The sequence below is a fragment of the Heterocephalus glaber genome, unplaced genomic scaffold, assembly GCF_053883595.1.
Source record: "Heterocephalus glaber isolate CG9 unplaced genomic scaffold, H.glaber_assembly_v1.0 deba00001606, whole genome shotgun sequence".
Taxonomy (NCBI): Eukaryota; Metazoa; Chordata; class Mammalia; order Rodentia; family Bathyergidae; genus Heterocephalus; species Heterocephalus glaber.
Genome location: NW_028258377.1, coordinates 42,106,145 through 42,126,603, shown reverse-complemented (window position 1 = coordinate 42,126,603; position 20,459 = coordinate 42,106,145). Strand labels below are relative to the sequence as shown.

The window sequence follows — 20,459 nt, the reverse complement described above, 5'->3', positions numbered from 1 at the left end:
CCAGGCCTACCGGAAGAGGATGCATCAGCTGCTGCAGGCTCTGCACCAGAGACTGGCGCTGCTGGGCCAGGGCCCCGAAGGCCCCGGGGGCGCGGACAAGCCCGTCTCCTACCGGACGAAGCCGCAGGCCTCCATCCACAGGGAGCTCCTCGGCGTCTGCAGCGACCCCTACACGCTGGCCCAGCAGCTGACCCACGTGGAGCTGGTGAGCAGGCTCCGCCCAGGGCTCGCGGGGGCCTGCAAGGCTCGGGCGGGCAGCGGGGACCGGGCTCGCGCGGCCCCTTCCCGGGGCGGCCCGGCGGCCTGGGGGACGGAGCCAGCGGCCTCTCCCCCGCAGGAGCGGCTGCGACACATCGGGCCCGAGGAGTTCGTCCAGGCTTTCGCGAGCAAGGAACCGCTGGACGGCGCGCAGGTGGGCGGGGCCCCCGGGCGGGAGCCGGGCGCCCTCCAGCGGCCGTGCGGGGAAGCGCGCCAGGTCTCCCGCAGGCGCCCTCACACCCGACGCAAGAGGTTGAACTGCGGCTTGGCGTGCTGCAGTCTGGGAGCTGAGGCAGGCGGTCACAAGTTCGAGCCCAGCCTGGGCAATTTAGTGATTTAGCGAGACTGCGGCTCAAAATAAAAAATACAAAAAGGGTTGGGGGTGTAGTTCAGTCCAAAGGCCCCAAAGTCAGTCCCCACGACTGGAAAAAAATACAAGCTAAGCACTGCAGTGTGAGACTGCCTTATGCCTCTCAGTGAGCGAGGATCACAGCAGGAAGGAGCGGCGGCTGGGGGAGCCGCACCGTGGGCAGCGGGGGACAGGGACGCAGGCCTCAGGGGCAGTTTGGGCAGCCTCGGCTAGGACGCAGCTCCTACTGCTGCCCTGACCTGGGACGCATTCCGAACGCCAGACACATAAGTAAGTCTACATCCTCCACTCAGCTTTCCGCAGCTAGTCATTTATCCTGCAGTAAACACAAGGCGCACATGCAGAGATACCCGGGATATATAGTTTGCTACGGGCAAAGACTGGAAGGAAATTACTTTATTATTGTGAGGAGTAGATCAAAAAGTATAATACGTCCACCGTGACACACAGCTTTTAAAAATAAGGCCACCTTGGCCGGGCCTGTAATCCCAGCACTTGGGAGGCTGAGGCAGGAAGATCCCTTCGAGTTCGAAGCCAGCCTGGGTTACATAGTGAGTTCAAGGCCAGCCTGAACTACATAGGGAGTCCCTTTCTCAAAACAAAAGAGAAGGTCACCGTTAGCTCCATACGTCCAATTACCCAAGAGAAAAAGAGGTAGGGATGGGGACCTGAGAATGTGACCTCTTGGGTCATCATAACAAAAAACGCTTTCGGAGGCCCTCTGCTTACCCAGGTACGTGACAAATCTACAGAAATATGGGGGCCCTCTGGGAGTGTGGTTGGTCTTGTGTGTGAGGTTTCCCACTGTGAGCATTTCCTCTTACTGCACAGTGTGTATCAGGGTTGCACAGAAGTGCGGCTCCCACCCCACTGTGATGAGCCTTTTCGTTCCCCTCCTTGCTGTGCAGACGGGGCTTCGTGAGCTTTCTGACGCATGTTGGGGTCACACTTTCTCCAGGGCATCACATGGAAAATGGCTTGTTCTCGGGACCCCTTACATGCATGAAAATTATTGGGGGCCTCAAAGAACTTTTGGTTATGTGAGTTGTTTCCATCGCTACTTAACATATTAGCCATTAAAACTTCTGGCTTTTAAAAATACTTACAAATAGCTATAATAACTGATCCCGTGTTTGCATAATTAATATATTTTATGAACCATAACTATATTTCCACCATAGAAAATTAGAAGAGTGACATTGTTTTATCATATTTTCACAAATCTCTGTAATGTCTGACTTCACAGAAAACAAAGAGATTCTCTCTTCTTCTGCATTCAGTCTCTCAACATACCCTATTCTGGTTGAAGAAAACCCAACCTCACACAGACATGTGTGAAAGTTGAAAGTAAATGTTCATGTTAGATTCTGCATCAAAACTCAGCGAATGATAGTTTTTAAGGATCAATTGTAATATAAGATCTGAAAGCGTAACAGTGAACTTTCTATGTGGCATAACATCCGTCGGTCCATCTTGTATCTCAAGTGCATGTTTTTGTAACATCATGCTTTGGTCATTTAGAAAACATAGTCACTGAGTTAGGCGGATCTTCCAAATATTGCCGCATTTCATTATAGAGAACTTTAAATCGCATTCAGTAGTATCACCCCTGATCCCACAATTTGAAGGACAGCTGAGGCTGAGGTGTAGTTCCTGGTAGAGAGCTTTCCTGGCTTGCATAAGACCCTGGGTTCCATCCCCAGCACTGCAAAAAAACTAAATATCAAACACAGTCTAGCTCATAGAGGCAGATGCATGTTTTACAAGTTCCCAATTTTCTCTTGAAAGCTTGAATCTTATCATTGGCAGTAAATACCGTGAATTGTTTCCCTTGAAGTGACGGGTTTGTTTCGTTCTCTTTAAGTAAATGTCAGCCAAATACTGAAGTCTGGGAAATGAGAGTTTGCTAGTCCTTTTCTAGAGGACAGGCAGCGTTTGCAGGAGCGCTGGTCTGTTCAGCACCAGCCACTCACGCACCGGCCCTCAAGAGCTGGGCGGGCCACAAAAGTGCTCTGGACTTGTCACATCAGACACTGCGTGAGAAAGATTTAATAAAGCTGGAAAGTTGTGCCTCTCTGAGGGCACCTCCAGCCACACTCGCGTTTTCTCCTTTGCTGGGCGGCTCACGCGCTACTGCGTTGTCACGCCAGTCAGGCTGCAAAGCAGCGCCTCTGCCAGCCGCATCGGCCAGTCTTGGCCTCCTCTGTGACTGTTGCAGTTTTCTATTAGCACTTTGTCTTTTTCTTGAAGGATTTTTCATAAATTTTTGTTTTATTAGAAATGTGTACTTTCAAAATAATCCTCTGTCAGAGGTCCTGCAAAGTTTCTTCCTCCTGGTTGGCTGATTTGCTTTTCACTTTCAGTTCAGTGGCTTTTCATGAGCAAGTGATCTTTCGTTTGATCCAGGCAAATTTACCAAACTTTTTCTTTCTTTCTTTCTTTCTCTTTGAGAGAAGAGGGTTAATAAATCCTTTCCACGCCCCTCTCAGGGCATAAAGACAACATCCTCTGTTTCTTCTAGAAGATTTTACATTTTGCCTTTTACCGTTTTTTTTTTTTTTGGTACTGGGGATCGAACTCGGGTCCTTGCGCTTGCCCAGCAGGCGGTGAAACCACTGAGCTAAATCCCTGGCCTGCCTTTTACATTTTGATCTGAAATTCATTTTGTGCATTTGGCTTCAGGTGGGATTCATTTTCTTTTTTTTTTTTTTCCAGAAAAATGACCAGTGGCTTCTGTGCCATTATTTACATATCCCTTGCCCGGCCAATGCCCTGGCACACGTCTCTGTGGTAGGTGCTGGGGTCTGTGCCTGGACGCTCGGTCCTGCTGCATCTGTCCCTGGGACAGAACTCAGGGTCTTCCTTGTTGCAGTTGGATAATAACTCCCGACTCCAGGGAGGAAGATGCCCCGCGTTCTGCTTTAGGCTTGGCTTGGATATTTCTGATCCTTTGCCTGTCTATTTAAATTTTAGAATCATTTGTCAAATTCTATGAAAACTCTGATGGAGACTTTTTGGATCCCATTAAATGTAGAGCCATCCGGGAAGGATTTACACCTACATGGTATCGAGTCTTCCAATCTATAAAAATAATACACAGCTCCATGATATCTTGTGATGGCTCATAACTTTCTCCATAAAGTCTTACACAGATTTTGTAGATGTTTTCCCTATGTGCCTATACATAGTTTTTGCTATTGTATATGAGGTAATCTATTTGTGCAGATTATTTTTAAATGTTTTTAGATTTCTAGATGTTTTTAAAGTATATATATATATATATATATATTTGTATATACACATCCTCAAATAAATGACCGTAGCCTTCTGTATTTGTCCATTACTTCAACTATGTATTTATTGCATTTCCTGTCTGCTTGTTGCTGTTAATAGAATGCCATTTATTTTCATCTATCAATTTGGTATGTGACAATATTGAAGACCTTTATTAATTCTGTTAAAGTGTCTGTTGTCCTTTAGGGTTTTCCGAGTAGACAGTCATATCACCTGGGAAAAACAAGTTTTGCTCCCCCTTTCCAAGCTATATTCTTTCCATTTTTGTCGTGTTCATAGAAGAGTCTCTGTCCAGTGCTATGAATGGGCAAGAACAGTAGAGACCTCTGAGTCCACTGTAAACCTCTGGGGTGTTGCGGTTGTGAGCTGCTGCAGAGCCAACCCTGCCCAGGCTAGCGAGTCTGACTGCTTTGTGCTAACTCTCAGGTCTCCACAGTGTAGACAGAAGTGTGGCAGCTGGCGCTCCGCTCTGTTTGATTCTAACAGGGTTGCTTCGGACCAGCCCCAGTAGAGCACTGCGTGGTGCTTGCTGTTGGGCTTCCTGGGGTCCCGTTTATGTCTCAGGAAGCACCCCGTTCCTTCCTAGTTAGCTAAAGGTTCTGACATGAATGGTTGTTGAATTTTATTGAATTCTTTCTCTGGATCTGTCATTCATGTGTTCTCCTTTTCGTTTTTTTTTTTAATCCATGTTGAATTAACCTTCCATTTCTATGATAAAACTGGGATAAATGAAACCATTATCTTTTTCACTCATCCCTAGATTCAGTGTGTTAATGTTTGGTTTAGAATTTTTGTAATTGTAATCATGACTGAGATCGAGCTGTAATTTTCCTTTCTGACACTATTCTTGGCTGGTACTTGGTTTCTATTTCCCTTTATTCTGAATTAAAAATTGGAACCCATTCTTGGAACATTTGGTTAACTTTTTCAGTGAAGTATGTGGGCCTTCTATGTTCTTCGAGGAATAACTTTTATGTGCAGGCTCAAGGTTTTCCTTCTTTGTTTCTTTGCTTATCCTTGTGGTATAAGACCATTTAGGTTTCCATTTCCTCTTAGGTCTGTTTTGTAAGGTATATTTTTCCAAGAATTTGGCCTTTCCACTAAGTTTTCACATTCATAGACACATTCACAGATAACTATTTTCTAGTTACAGCAATGCCTTGGTTCACAAACGCTTCTGTTTGCAAACAGAAGCATTTGGCAAAATTTTGCTTCTGTTCTGGAATTCCACATTGGGTGATAAACTTCTCCAGAATTGTGGAACAAATTAAGTTTGTGAACCAAGGTACCACTGTATCTCTTAAATTTCGTCACATCCAAATTGATTTATCTTTAATATTCTTTGGGTTTTTTCTCTCCTTGCTTCTTCACCAGTATTGGAAAGATTCATCAATTTTTCTAGTGTTTTCACATAAAGAACTTTTGACTGTTGATTTTATGATTTCAACTTTGTTTACCATTTTATTTTCTAGTCTTTATTTCCTTCCATTTACTTTCCTTAAGTTTATTCTGTTACTCTTTTTCTCATTTCTTATGCTGGATTTCAACTTTTTCTTAGCCTTTCTACTTTTCTAATAAAAGAATTTTTATTATCTAATAAAATTCTAATAAAAGAATCATTTCTTTTTAAATACGTATTTATTTATAGCTTCTAAATTGTGTTTTCCAGTATTTTCACTATCATTCCAATTCCATTATTATTTCATCTTTGGCCTGTGGAATACTTCAAAATGTGTTGTTAGATTTCCAAGTGTTTGAAAAGAGTGCATATTTTCAAGTGATTGAGTTCTAGCTTTCATTGTTGTCCATTATCTCAACTAGGTAAATTGTGTTCCTCAACTTTCTGTCTCTACTTTTTCCCCCAGTTTCCCTGTCCCATTAGCTGCTGGTATGTGTGTAACACTCTTCCACTGGGATAGTATGATTCCCTTTCTCCTGATGAGGCGCTCCATCTTCCTGCTGACTTTTTTTTCCTCTGCATCTGAAAGCTGTGTTACACCTGCAGACAAGTTTAGATTCATGACCCATTCCCAATAAACCAAGCCTCTTGCCATTTTGTAGTTACATTTCAGTCTTTTCTTCCTTTGTGTTTTGAAATCAGTTTTGTCTAATATTTGTTTGGATTTTTTTTTAGTACCGGGGATCGAACTCAGGACCTTGGGCTTGCGACGCAAGCATGGCACCACTGAGCTAAATCCCCAGCCCAGTTTTGTCTAATATTAATCCAGAGGTTCCTCAACTTACAATGGGGTTACATCCAGGAAAGCTCATTGTAAAGTCAAAAAATCATTAAGGCAAAGCATCACTTGTCAAGAACTATCTGAACAGTTGTTTGATATTTATTACACTTACATTTTCCCATTTTTTACTTATATCCCTGAGTTTAGAATGTGTCTCTTAAATAATGACAAGGACCAGGAAGTTTTTTAAATTAACAGTGATTGTAACTACTGATCTATAAGGATTTGTTCTTATTGTCCTCATTGTACTATTCATTGTCCATTTTTTCTATTATTTTTTCCTTCCTCCTTTACATCTTTTGAATTAATAGGTCCCTTATTCCATCTTCCCCCGCTATTGAAAATGATGCCAGCAGGTATAACCTGCACTTTCAAGCTAGCTTAGGTTTAATCTTTTAAACTACGATACATGTATATAGTTGAATGTTCTACATCAACTTAAAAATATCTTTCCAAAGGATTCTTTATGACACAGGAAAAAGTTAATGTGGAAATGTGGAGATGCATATAGTCAGTAGAGATGCATCGAACTGAGAATTGGCCTGGGTTGTTCACTTATTCACAGGCATTATCTTCCAGAACATTAATGCCGTGACTAAACCATTGTTCCTACATCAAATGCAAGCTTCTCATCATGGCAGTTCATCAGGCAATTGATGTGTAGCATTGTTCAAGTTTATGTTCAAAGACATTTCATTCTGATTAATATCAGAGTCATCGTGCACTGTGGCGTGTACCTGAGTGATGCTATTCCACCTGTGCTCTGCAGAACACAGCACACCTGTGTGTACTTGGGACACCTCACATCACATCAGCACTGTGCTTGGGTTACCCGATGGGGCCGGGACAGGCGCCAGAAAATGGGGAAAGGTATTCAATAGATAAAGAATACTTGCTGACAGTGCAAGAGCCAAAACAAGAAGGCAGAGTTTCATCTAGTTCAGCCTCTGCTGGAGATGCTCACTTGTGTGGAGTGACTCTGTTTTGTGGGATTACAGATAAAATTTAGGGTGTGGGCAAATTTACAAATTGAGAATCCATGAATAATGAGGCCAACTCTGTGTGTGTGCGCGCGCGCGAGCGCGTGTGCACCCGTGCACCTAATTTTGAATTACATCTTTAAACAGACAGGAACCCCCCCAAGGCTGCCCACTGAAGCATTGGTATTTCTAGACGGATTGTGCTTTCCACACTGTCTCGATTGTCATAACCATAAACTGACTTTATGTTCTAAGTTATTGACAGACCCAGTGTGTGGTCCTGTGTGCCTTTTCCAGCCCTGTTTCAGTGACAAGACCAACAACCTAGAGGCCTACGTGAAGTGGTTCAACCGACTGTGCTACCTGGTGGCCACTGAGATCTGCATGGTGAGCGGAGAGTCGGGCAGGATGGTGTGGCCAAAGGCGTCTGGGCCAGGAGGGCCCCGAGGGAGAGACCCCCGGGCAGCTTCCGCAGGACCCTCTCCAAGCCCAGGGTGTAGTGGGGCTCTCCTCCAGGTACCGCCCTGTCCTGCGGCGACACCTCTCCCATGCCAGAGCCTGGCAGCTCCACAGCCAGTGTCCCCTGGTGACATCCAAGGCTGCTCTCTGAAGGCTTGGGGAGGTCAGCCTGGGCAGCTTCCACCTCCGCCTGCACTGTTGCCTTAGAGCCCAGCCAGTAGCAGGTTTGCTTTGGCTCTGTCAGGATTGAGAGGTAGAAGTGATCCAAAGTGATCTTCAAGAGTTGGGAGATCATATATGAGAAGTCCAGTCAGTGGCTTCTCCTGGACGTCAGGAGGCCCCAGCAGCCTGAGCTGGACACACTTGTCCCTGAGCCGAGATGCCCTGCAGAGGAGCCAGCGCTGGACCCTCTGCCATGCTGTAAGGTGACGACTCAGGGGCCACTCAGGGCTCCTGGAAGCAGGTGCTGAGGCCAAGCCTGGGAGCCGTGTTCCTGTGGGGTCTCCTGCACAGGAGAGCAGGGCAGGCCGTAATGTGAGGAGGGGAAGCTTCGGTGCGATGCCTTTAGCCCCCACCTGGCTCGGTCGCTGGCACTGGTGCAGGCTGCCCCTGGAGGACAGGGCGAGGCCAGGGGTGCTTCCCGTGGCCATGGCCAGCCCGTGAGGGAGGCTCTGTGCCTGTCTCCTCGGACGCCACAGCACGTGCCTTGGCGGCACAGTAAGTGAGCAGAGTCCGTGCAGGCACCCTGGCCGGGCACATATCCCCCCTTCACATCCCTGGCCTGAGGGCTGAGATGGGTCACCCCGTGGGCCCGGGGCAGAGCCCAGGCGGGCACCCAGCGGGCTCCAGGGAGGAGGAGTGTGGTTTGGGGCATCGAAGATGGAGTGCCGCCGCACTGGCCCTTGCAGGGCAGCCACCGACCTGTTCCAAGCCGTGCCTCGGGCCCTGGCTGTGCAGCAGATGGCTCTGGGCCCCACGGCAGCCCCAGGCCCCCTCCAAGCCCTCCAGTAGGAGCCGTGCTGCTGTGAAGTGGGCTTGGACGGGTCCCGAGCGCCGGGCCGGCGGGCTGAACGTCTCATCTCTGACTCTGGGGTCTGTCCGCAGCCGGCCAAGAAGAAGCAAAGGGCTCAGGTGATCGAGTTCTTCATCGACGTGGCCCGAGAGTGCTTCAACATCGGCAACTTTAACTCCCTGATGGCCATTATCTGTGAGTGGCTGCCCAGGCGGGGTCCCACGTGGGGACCGCAGGGCGGGTGGCAGGGCCCGTGGGGCAGCCAGGTGCCGGCCAGGTCCTCTCTGAGCAGTGCTTGGTCTGTGCCCACGGCCCCGCCCTCTCAGGGAGCCAGGTGAGGGCCAGGCAGTGTCCTCAGATGCAGAGAGAATGAGGGCCCCGGGCAGGGTCCATGAGGCAGACACAGGCTCAGTGGGCACACATGAGCTGGGCCCATGGCCACTGCAGACCTCAGTCCTGGCGGGGTGCACAGAGCCCCTGCGGAGACTGCCCAGGCCCAGGGAGCCCTCCCCAGCCCGCCCTCCTTCTTGCAGCTGGTATGAACATGAGCCCCGTCTCCAGGCTGAAAAAGACCTGGGCCAAAGTGAAGACGGCCAAGTTCTTCATCCTGGAGGTAACCAGGCTGCCGGGCGGAGGGCGCGGCCACGGGGCCTCCACAGAGCCTCCCAGCGCCTCCCTGTCTCCTTCCAGCACCAGATGGACCCAACAGGGAACTTCTGCAACTACAGGACGGCCCTGCGCGGGGCGGCCCACCGCTCCCTGACGGCGCACAGCAGCCGGGAGAAGGTAGGCGGGAGGCCCTGCCGCACCTCCTGCTCGGGAGCAGCCTGGCCAGGTGTCAGGTGCTGCCGGCTGGTTACTGCAGCAAATTCCGGAGGGCCGCTTGGAAAGAGGAAGGGTTGGCTCTGCCTGGACTTGGAGGTTCCAGTCTGTGGCGGGCTGGCCTGTTGCTCCGGGGCCTGTGGCAGAGCAAAGCACTCACTTCAGGGCCGGGCGCCTGCGCTCGCTCGGGCACCTCCCAACAGCGCCACTTAGCGGGCACTGAGGATCCGGTGGACAGCAATCCGGCACCTGGGCTGATCCGAGCGTGCGGGCTGGGTCGCACCGGCCCTGCCGGTGTTGGCTGTGCGCCTCGCTTGCTTTCCTCCAGTGGGGGCCCCACCTCCCAAAGCAGGCCAGGCCCCTCGGCAGCCCCTCCGTAAGGGCCTCTTCATGGGGCCACCACTGTCCTCCCCGGGGCTGTTCCTCTCGGATTGCGGGCACTGGTCCGCCCCAGCCCTCCGGTCCCCTCCAGCCCGGGCGCGCCCGGTGTTAGGGCTTCCAGGCCCCTCCCTGCTCACCCCACACAGCTCCACCTGTCAGAATCCTTTGTTTCAGATCAAACTGAGGTTCCAAATACAGAGGGTCTTTTGCCTCCCTCATTCTAAGCATAATACTTTTATTTATGTGACCGCAAATCACATTTTTGTTTTTGGCAATGACTAACCAAGCTTCCTGTTCATCCAAACTGCGTTCTCACAGGTGATGTTCTTACACCTTTGTGTTCTGGAGCGACTTCATTGACCCTGATCATTTATTTCTCCTCCAGATTCTCCTAGTGATCTGTGATACAGGACGCTATATGTAGGCCCTGGGATTGCAGTGATCTCTGGCTTAAAACCTGTCACTAGCCTCCTGACCCTCAGGAGGAGACCTCAAGGCATGGTGAGCCTTCTGAGTCTGGTTTCCTCCAGGAACATTGGTGGCATCCGGCCGCCACACTGGTGAGCGAGGTCTGCACCAACCAGAGGGGCAACAGCATAAAGTGCTTTCTTAAAATTCTAAGTCACTCTGGGCTTGTACCAGCTGGGGACAGTGGTCAGGCTTGAGGTGCTGCAGCAGGCACACACGCATGCCACCCCCCAGGTCCTCGGCAGGAGCCATGTGAGCTGCCCTGGCTCCCTGGTGGTGTGGCCTCACCCGCTGGCACTTGCTGGATCCCAGGTGGATGCTGCAGGGAGTGGGGAGCAGCGCGGGGTGGTGCCAGACTCCTAATCCTAGGCAAGTGAGCAGGAGCCCAAGACCAGGGAGCGGGCAGCAGGGTAGGAGCCTGGCCATGGGGGACCTGCTGTGCATGGCCGCTGGCCTCATCTCCCCTCCCAACTCGCAAGGCCACTCTGGGACGGGCCTGAGCATCGCCACTCCCTGGACAGGAAGCCTGAGTCTCAGAGGGGAGACTTCACCAACCGCTCACACTGGCTGGAAGCGGCAGATCCAGGGCCCCAACTCCTGCCGGCCTGGTGTGAATCTCATGGTCTGTGTACCAGGCTGCCCTGTTCCCAGGACACACAGTGCTGGCTGGCAGCCCAGGAGCTGGACCATGGACTGAGGATCTAGAGGAGCTAGGCATGCAAAGCAGGGGGAGCCTGGGGCGGGTGGACAGGCTGGGACTTTGTGTTCCTGTGCTGCACATCTCCTTCCAGCACCAGGATGCCGGGGTGCTGTGCATTCAGACTGGTGTTGTAGGTAGGTGGTTCACAAGTGTGTGTTTAGAGGAAGACAAGTGGGTAGCTGCACGGGTGGGTGGAAGGAAGGAGAGAAGGAGGGGTGGGAGGGTGGGTAAATGGATAAAAGGAAGGATGGATGGAGGGAAAGATGGACGGATGGATGAATGGACGAATGTGGATGAATGGAAGGATGGGTGGGTGCTTAGAGATGACCTCACCGTTCCCATGCACAGCAGCTCAAGGTGAGGCCTGGAGAGCTCAGGCTATAGCACTTCATGCTTCCTGCCTGCCTGTGATCAGCTCCTGCCTACCCTTCTCTCCCAGGAGGTGTCAAGGGACCCACTTCTCCGGGAGGTCTCCCCTGAGCTGGGTTCTGATTCATCTTCTCAAGTCCAGAAAGCAAGGCCTTGTAGCAAGGCAAAGCAGTGGCTTTGTAGTTACAAAGGTCCCTGTCGGCACAGGGGACCAGGCCAGATGTGATGGCAGCCCTGACCCAGGCGGAGGTGGTAGCAGTGGTCAGAAAGGCTCACGTGGAGAAAGTGCTGCCGCCCGCAGACCGGCTCCAGGGTCTGGGACTGGGGGCTCGGCCCAGAGAGAAGGGGAAGCACAGACAGAGACCAGGTTATGTACCCCTGCGGGTCTCAGGCTCCTCGTCTGTGAGGGGCGAGGCCGGGACAGTGCGGCTTCCTAGGACTCTGTGGAGATGGACTGCGATCCTGGGCCATGCACCGAGGCCCCTGTAATCGGGATGTGAGTGGAGGGCTCCGTGGGGTGCAGTGCATCTCCTGTCCCCCATCCCCAGGACCAAGCACAGGGAGACCCATTCACCCTGTCTGCCCAAGACTGTCATGGTTTTATTGTTAAAAGTCTGGCATCCTAGGAAATCATTCAACCCGCGGCAAACCAGGCAGTCACTCACTACCAAATCTGGGCCTGGGCCTGGGCCTGGCCATCACTAGCTGGGGATCCTGAGCCAGGCCCTGCCACTCTGTGGGCCTCAGTTTCCCCATCTGCCATGCATGGTTTTGCAGAGTGGTCAGTGTCCAAGTCCTCATCTCAAGGCCCTTGTCAGCTTGGATGACGGTGACCCCAGCACTCCCTGAGCCAGACATGCCAGAGCCTGGTGCCCACTGCCCAAGGGTAGTTGGAGAGAACTTGGCCCTGGTGAGACTGGCAGCATGTCCCCAGCACTGAGGGCCAAGGGCAGAGGCCGAGCAGTAGATTCCTGAGACTTCCATAACCGAGAACCCCAGTGAGGCAGCTTGGAACAGCAGAAACGCAGGCTCCCGGTTCTGGAGGCCGGAAGGCCAGCAGCAAAGTGTGAGCAGGCCACGCTCCCACCAAAGGCCCCATGAGACTCCTTCGCTCTTCTGATTGCTGATGGCCACAGCCGCGCAGCACCCCACACAGGCAGTAGGGGTTGGGCCTCGGTCAGGCCCACATGGGGTGCAGTTCGGATCAGTCTGTACTCCATTGCTGTGACAAACCATCTGGGGCAAGGGCTTCCCATAGCAAAGGCTCATGTGGCTCAGAGTTCTGGAGGCTGCGCAGTGCTCTCCTCTTGGCTCTGGTGAGGGTGACCCTGACTGTCAGCAGGCGAAGGGGGCCCGGTGGGAGCACTGCCAGAGGGGGCAGTCCTGTAGGGAGGCCACATGTCAGAGGGAACAGACAGCCTTGCATGTTTTTCTTCTGGTACCGGAGATCAAATTCAAGACCTGGCACTTGCCAGGCAGGTGCAGTGCCACTGAGCTACATCCCCGGCCCTGCATTTTTTTAATACAACGCAAGGATTCCCAGAGTCCCCTGAGGCCTCCACCAACCCCTCCTGAGGGGCCCCGCATGACCTCCCAGCTCGGGGGCTCCTCCCTCTCATTCTGTCCCCACACCGAGGACCAGGCTCCCAACACGGGGAGCCTGCAGGACACAGGGAGACTGTGCCAGCAGGAGCAGCGCTCACTCTCCAGCAGCAGGGCCCAGCCAGCAGGGAGCATGCATCGGACCCCACAATACACGCTATTGCCCCCCCTCACAGGCTGGCTTCAGAGGCCTCTTCCTTCCGGAAACAGCAAGGATGTTTTCTCCTGGCTTCACTGTATGTGCCTCAGGATTGGATCCTTAGCCCAAGAAAGACAAAGGATGACAAATCGTTAAGTATTTTTTGTTTAAAAAAGAAGAGGCCAGAGTGTGTCATGCGAGTGAACTCCCTTTCCTTCCCTGCACCTGGCATGGTGTGCCCAGCCTGGGCCTCTGATCACAGTGCACAGGAGCCAGGGCCTCACAGGCCTCAGGCAGGGAGGCAGCAGGGACCCCGGCTTCTCTGGGCAGCTGCCGGAGAAATGCTCCAGGCTCTTGTGAGTGCATCTTTCACCCAGCCCCATCAAGAGGGGAAGAGCTCAGCTGGTATCTGAGGGGGCCTGGGAGGAAACAGTCTGGTCCCAGAGTTCTAGGGCCTATGTCTCCTTTCTCTTTGGCTCGCTCATTGCCCTTTGAGACACAACAGCCTTTGTTATGATTTGTTATAGTTTAGCTCCCAGTGTCCTCCAAAGGGCCCCATGTTGAAGGCTTGGTCTCCAAATTAACACAGCACTGATATCCTACCTCGCTCCAGAGAGAATGGCTACCATCAAGAAATCAAATAATAAGAAATGCTGGTGAGGCTGCAGGGAAAAAGGAGCTCTTTCACATTGCTGCGGGATGTAAGCTACTACATCCACTATGGCATTCAGGGCTGTAAACTTCCCTCTTGGGACTGCATACATTGAGCCTCCTAAGTTCTGGTATGTTGTGCTGACTTTATTGTTTGATTCTAGGAACTGTCTAATTTCTCTGTGACCCTATTTAAGAGAAACTTGTTTAATTTCTATACATTTGTATAATTTCTGTGGTTTATTTTGCCATTGATTTCTAGTTTCATTGCTCTGTGATCTGATAATATATGTGATACAATTTTGATTCTGTTGCTTTACTTAAGCATGTCCTATGGGCTAGCGTGTGTTCTGTTTTGCAGAAAGTCCCATGTGCTGCTGAGAAGAACGTGTATTCTGCTGTTGGGTGGAACACTTAGTAGGTATCTGTTAAGTCCATTTGTTCGAAGATTTGGTTCAAATTTGACATTTCTTTGTTGATTTTTTTGTCTAGTGATCATAGGGTATCAAGGTCTCCCACCATAATTGTGTTGATGTTTGATCTTTTAGGTCCAGTGGTTTTTGTCTTATGAAGTTGGGCATACCATTGTTAGGTGCACATATGTTCGTAATTGTTGTCTCTTCCTGTTGAGTTGTTTCCTTAACCAGTATGTAGTGACCTTCTTTGCTCCTTCTGGTAAATTTTGGCTTGAAGTCCACTTTGCCTGAAATAATATAGCTTGTCCTGCTTACTTTCGGGTTCCAATGCATGAAATATTGTTCTCTGTCCTTTGATTTTTAGTCTATGAATTTTTTGATTAACTATATTTCTTACATACAATATATATTTGGATTGTGTTTCTTGATCCATTCTTCTAGTCTGCATCTTACAATTGGAGAATTGAAACCATTCACATTGAGAGTTATTACTGAAAGGTATTGACTTATTCTTGTCATTGGATTATTTTCCTGTTTCTGATTTCATTTTCTCCCCTTCTGCTTAACTCCTCACCCTATCTGGTGTATTCATTCTATTAGACCTTTCGTCATTGTTGGTTTCATTGACTCTTTCTCGGATATCTTTTGGAATTTTTTTGGAGTGCTGGTTTTGTGGTCATGAATTTCTTTAGGTGTTCATTATATGAAAGTATCTTATTTCTCCATAATTTTTTTTTGGTACCGGGGATCGAACTGGGGTCCTTGCGCTTGCACAGCAGGCGGCGACCTAACTCCTGGTTTTGACACTCTGTCCTCCCGTTGGTCATTTCTGCTGCCCATACTTTGCGTAGAGGTCTTAGTCTCCTGCGTTTCTGTTTGGCACCTTTTCACGGACTCAGAATCTTTGCTAAACTGGTCGTTTGTATTTTGTATCATTTTGTTTAGCTCATCTAGTTTATTAGTATCTTCTGTAAACTCACTGATCATTTTGTTTATTAAGTCCATTATCTGTTTAGTTATAGCTCCTTTAAGCTTACTAAGCATGTTATTGATCTTCTTTTTAATCTTCTCTTTTATAATTTCAAATAATGTAGGTGGGTGGCTCCCCCTGGGTCCCCCAGTGATCAGCTTTGGGAGAGTTGGGAGTTTTGGGAGGCATTTTGTTGCCTTGTTTTCTCATGTTTCTATTGTTGTGTTCTTGGTTTGTGAGAGTGTGTGCGGGTGTGCACTGAGGTTTGTGAGTGTTTTGTTGCTGTGGCTAACTGTACACCTTTGCCTCTCCCGACATCCGACCACCTCCATTGATTTGTGAGAGAGGAGCATGCAGTGTAATTGGCCCAACACCCAGTTCTCTGGGAATGGTCTGCAGAATTATTTTTCCCCTGCAGTATTATTAATTACAGAAAGGCAGTCAAGATATAGGCATGCAGAAAAAAAACCTATTAATACCAGCAATTATCCCACCCTGGCTAAAACATCTGAATCAGCAACAATAATAGTGTCAGACAAATTGGATATTTACATACCATAAGAACCAATAATACACCACCTTTAACCACAGAAAAGAGATCTGTAATTACAATATAAACACTAAGATGAGCCAGATTTTTTTTTTTTTTTTGGTACCAGGGATCAAACTCAGGGCCTTGCGCTTGCAAGGCAGGTGCCAGAACAACTGATCTAAATCCCTGGCTTGACAAACCAGATATTGGCATACATTAAATATCTACTAAATGCAACAACCATACTGACACTAAAAATAGAAAAGAATTTAACAGTAATAGCATAGAGTTAACTACCTAAAGATTAATAAAGCTTAATGATTATACTACTAAAGATAGAAAAGATGGATAATGGGAGAATGAAAGAAGAAAATTTTGAAAAATTAAGCAATGAAAGATGAAAAGGAGAGAAAAATGTGACAAAAGATCCTATTAAGAAAAAAAAAAGGATTCTATTGAGTAAAAAAAAATAATAGCATTAGATAAAAATGACAGGAAAGAACAAATAAGAGAGAAAAATAAGAACTGAAAAATAAAAACATGAAAAAAAAAGGAAAAAAGGCAATGGAGAAAAAAGAGGGGAAAAATTCCTCTGTATTTTTGAAGAGTGGTTTCTTCCAGGATCCAGAGTATTGAAACCCAGCAAGCCATGGTTCCTCCACCTAGCTTTACTGCCTGTTTGTTTGTGAGGTGCCTCCTTGCTCCAGAGGACCCTCTGTCCACCCACTCCAGGCTGTGGCAACTGTCTGAGGGTATGTCCTTGTTCATGTTAGTAGATGGGGAAATCGATCAGACCCCTAATCTGTGCTGGATGTCAGCAGCAGGCAGGGCTTCAAGCAGACCACTGGACTTAGTGCCAGCACTTTCAGACCCAGCTGCCTCTGAAGGCACACATGCCAGGCCTGGTTTTGCATCATAAAGGGTGGGACCCTCTGTCCTTCCCAGCCTGAGCTTAAACTTCTCAGGAGGTCTACGGCTAGCTTACACCCTCTCCACAACTGTCCCGTGGCTGTCTCTGTGGGAGGGTGACACTGGGAACCCTGAAGCAAAGTTGTTTTGGAATCATTCTGTAGCTTAGTCTTAATCACTTTCAGAGTGAAACTCCAGTGTTTCTCCCTGGAACTACTCATGCTTGGTGCTTACTTTGTCTTAGCAGAAACAGGCTCCCCTCCCTGGGAGCCAGGATGACCTTCCAGTCTGCTTCATTCTCTTCTCTGCATTGTGCTCCATTTCTCCACCAGCTTCTCTGTAGTTTATAGTTTTCCTGTCATCTCCTTCCCTATTCCCAGAGATCTTTTTTTTTCTCTCTTCACCAAGTTGTTATTTTCCAGTTGTCTGGATTCTGGGTCCTGAAGATGCTGTATTTTGCTGCTGATCACTACTCTGTCATTTTCAAGCCCAGGGAACATGCTCTTGAAGGTGATAAAAAGATTTCTCTCTCTCTGTGCCTCTCCTCCCCCTCCTTACCAGCTGCCATGAGGATGCATCTTGCTCCACCACTCCTCGCCATGATGCTCTGCCTTACCACAGGCCCGAGAGCCGTGGACCAGCAGTCCATGGACTGAAACCATGAGCCAAAATAAATCATCATTTAAATTGTTTATCTTAGATTTTTTTTCACAGTGTCAGGAAACTCACTAACACAGGCTTGTAAGTCATGAAGCCCCAAGGCAAGCCAGGCTTGCCTAGGAAGTCTGCCGTCTACATCTTGGGGTAGAGTCTGAGGTCCCTGAGACAGGTGTGTGCTGGCCAGGCTGCCTCCCACCCTTGAGCCAGCCTTGTGGGAAGCAACCTAAGGGCTGACCTTCACTGTCTTCCCTGCAGATTGTCATTCCCTTCTTCAGCCTCCTCATCAAAGACATCTACTTCCTGAACGAGGGCTGTGCCAACCGCCTTCCCAATGGACACGTCAACTTTGAGGTGGGGACTGGGGCCCTTGAGGGGACTGCTGCCGATTTAGACAGGCCAGTTAAGGTTCCCAAAGCAGGCCTGTTGGCCCCTGGACAGACCAATGGGGCCCCTGAGGCAGAGTGCAGCTCTCAGGGAGGAGTTATCTCAGTGTCCCCAGCCTTACATCTGCCAGAGCGGAGGGCAGAGGCTCACATGTGTGTCAGATATACACTCCACGCTGGGCCTTGGGCAAACCGAAATGCCTTCTGGCCCTTGAGAAACACTAAGCTGGTGAGAAAGACAGCCATGTAGCTCCACAGTGCCAGCCGGCAAGGTGCAGCCATGCACAAGCCCTCAGTGCGTGGGTGTCAGGGCAGGCCCCTGAGGAGGGGCCTGAGCAGGGAGGGTGCTGTCGGCCAGAGGCTACAGGGGGCAGAAGAAAAGAAAGACTTCTGCTTCCTACAGCCACTGCTGTCAGTCACAGTGCCCTCCTCCGGGACCTCAGGACCTCTTAGGCAGGGGAACCCACCTGTAAGGGCTCCACACAGCAGCAGCCTGTCCATCACTCACCAGGTCCTCAGAGCAAGGCCAGGCGGATTCACTCTGCGTCCGACCTCAGTGTGGGCCCACCACACGCTGTGTGTTGGAGTGGTTGGCGGGCTGGGTGGACGCTGGGCGGTGGCAGTAGGTGGTCCCAGAGCTAGACAGTGGCTGCACACTGTGCAGCCAGGGTGCTCTGTGGTCTGCAGGAGGGGAAGGCCTCTTCTTTGGCTGGAGAGCCAGCCATAGCCCCAGGCTCACCTCTGCAGGGTGACCTCCACCTTCCGGGCTGTGAGTCCTAGGTCAGCCACTCCCCAGTCTGAGCCTCAGTTCCTCCCTCGGTTAACCACCACTCTGGCCATGCCGCAGGTTTAGGAGGACTAAGGGAATAGCATCGCCCACCATGGCCTGCGTGGCCCCTGCTCCATAGCACATGCCGGGACCCTTCGGGCTGTCGCATGCAGCCCTCAGGCAAACTTGCCCCCAACAGCCACAGAGCAACTCAGGTCCAGCCAGCAGGTGTCCCAGGCCGCTGTGCCCCTGGGGTAAGACTGCAGGCTCAGGCTGGGATGGCCTCTTGCTCTGTAGGTGACCCTGATGCATAGCAGATGTGGGAGCCCCTGTCTTTTGCCCTTCTTGAACTGGTCCTCAGAAACCAGGCCAAGGATAAAGTAAGACTTCAAGGTCCTCGCCTGGCCTCTGACTCAGAGCAGCAGAGGGGCCAGCTCAGCTGCCAGGGTAGATCAAGGGTCCAGCAAGCAGGGCTCCCACCCAGGCCTGGCACAGTGCTGCTTGGCTTTTCAACTCCTTCCCAAACTTGGCATGCTGTTTACAATTATGCACATGCACAGCTTGCCTCCACGCCCAGGGCTTCCACGTCCATGGATTCAACCAAGCACGGGTCAAAAATGTGTATTTTTTAAACTGCCTCTGACCTGACCTCCCACTTTCTATTGTCTGTCTTCTGTTTTTCCAAATGGAAAGAGGGACAGGAGATGGAGGGAGCAGGAGGACAGCGGATGCAGGAAGGATTGAGGTGTGCTGTGTCCATGTGCCAGCTCCCTACGGTGAATGCAGTCATTATGTACTGCAAGCACGGACTAAGCCAGAAAAAGTGCATCTGACCACGCCAAGTGGCAAATGCCTCTCAGCCCAGCTACTTGGAGGCTGAGGCAGGAGGATCACAAGTTCAAGGCCAGCCTGGATAACTTCAAAATTAAAAAAATAAAAAGGGCTGAGGATGTAAATCAGTGGTAGAACACCCCTGGGTTTGATCCCCAGTACCACCCCCCAAAATTAAAAGTAATAAAAATAAAATGAAAAAAATTTAAATTGCATCTGTACTGAACATTTACAGGGTTTTTTCTTGTCACTATTCTCTAAACAATCCAAGATAGCAGTTACCTACACAGCGTGCACACTGCACTGGGTATGAGATGTTGGGTAGAGATGACTTGGTGTCCGGGAGGGGAGCTACCGGCTCCCTACAGACACCACATCATCTTATATAAGGGACCTGTGCATCCAGATTTCTATATGGGGGGTCCTGGAATCGATCGGAGGCTGACCTAAATGCATTTACCTCAGTCTGTAATGTATCGTTTTCCATAAACAGGTTAGCACAAAGACAAATTCAAATGAAATCGTGCTCCCCCGCTAGCAGCAGGCAGGCGGTGGCCAGGCTGCTTTCTCCATGCTGCCCCGGTGGAGCCTGGGTCGAGCCGAGCCGGGTTCCCCAGGGTACAGGGCCACAGCAGGAGGCCCAGGAAGGCGGCCTCAGAGAGCCGCGGGCTTCCTGGGCCTCCTGCTCCTCGTGGCCCCGCCGGCCTGCGCTCCCTGAGCCCCCGTTCCTTGTCCTCACGCGGCAGAAATTCCTGGAGCTGGCCAAGCAAGTCGGGGAGTTCGTCACGTGGAAACAGGCGGACTGTCCCTTCGAGCAGAACCCCAGCATCACCCACTACCTGCACACGGCGCCCATCTTCAGCGAGGACGGTAAGTGGCGGTCAGCACGCAGGCTCGCCCTGCCAGCCTTCACCGCCCGGGGACAGGAGGCTGCGTGAGCCGCTGGCCAGTCCCCCGCAGCAACGCGGGTGGCCGAGGAGCCCAGGGCTGCAGCCTCTGAGCCCCTGAGTCTGGCAGCGAGGCCCCGCCTGTGCCTGTATGGCTGGGGTGGCCGGCCGGGGCCTGGCGCAGAGCTCGGCCCCCGTGGGAGGCTTCCCTCCCGTCTGCTGCCCATGTCGCCCCCCCCCCCCGTAGACAGGCGCCCCCACCTGGTGACTGATCAGACGCAGACTTGCTTGCAGACTTACTAAGTGGGCCGCCCGCGGACTCCCCTTTGGGTCGAGTGGCGATGGCTCTGCGAGGCA

The 20,459-nt window shown here is 50.7% G+C and overlaps 1 protein-coding gene across 9 annotated transcripts in view; it reads left to right on the top strand.

The window, feature by feature from the left end:
* The window catches only part of Rasgef1c (RasGEF domain family member 1C), a 97,996-nt gene that overhangs the window by 66,048 nt on the left and 11,489 nt on the right, over positions 1 to 20,459 (top strand). For 6 of the 9 annotated variants that reach the window (XR_015444682.1, XM_087194643.1, XM_087194639.1 and 3 more), the window contains exons 5-11: positions 5 to 412; positions 7,440 to 7,529; positions 8,706 to 8,808; positions 9,147 to 9,226; positions 9,304 to 9,399; positions 17,488 to 17,583; positions 19,962 to 20,085. Coding sequence is in view for 8 of the 9 variants with exons in the window: in XM_087194643.1 (XP_087050769.1) it covers positions 5 to 412; positions 7,440 to 7,529; positions 8,706 to 8,808; positions 9,147 to 9,226; positions 9,304 to 9,399; positions 17,488 to 17,583; positions 19,962 to 20,085 (997 nt within the window). In the remaining variant the exon portion in view is untranslated. The remainder of the gene's footprint in view (positions 1 to 4; positions 413 to 7,439; positions 7,530 to 8,705; positions 8,809 to 9,146; positions 9,227 to 9,303; positions 9,400 to 17,487; positions 17,584 to 19,961; positions 20,086 to 20,459) is intronic. The other 3 variants (XM_021242515.2, XM_087194647.1, XM_087194646.1) reach the window with 2 other exon arrangements.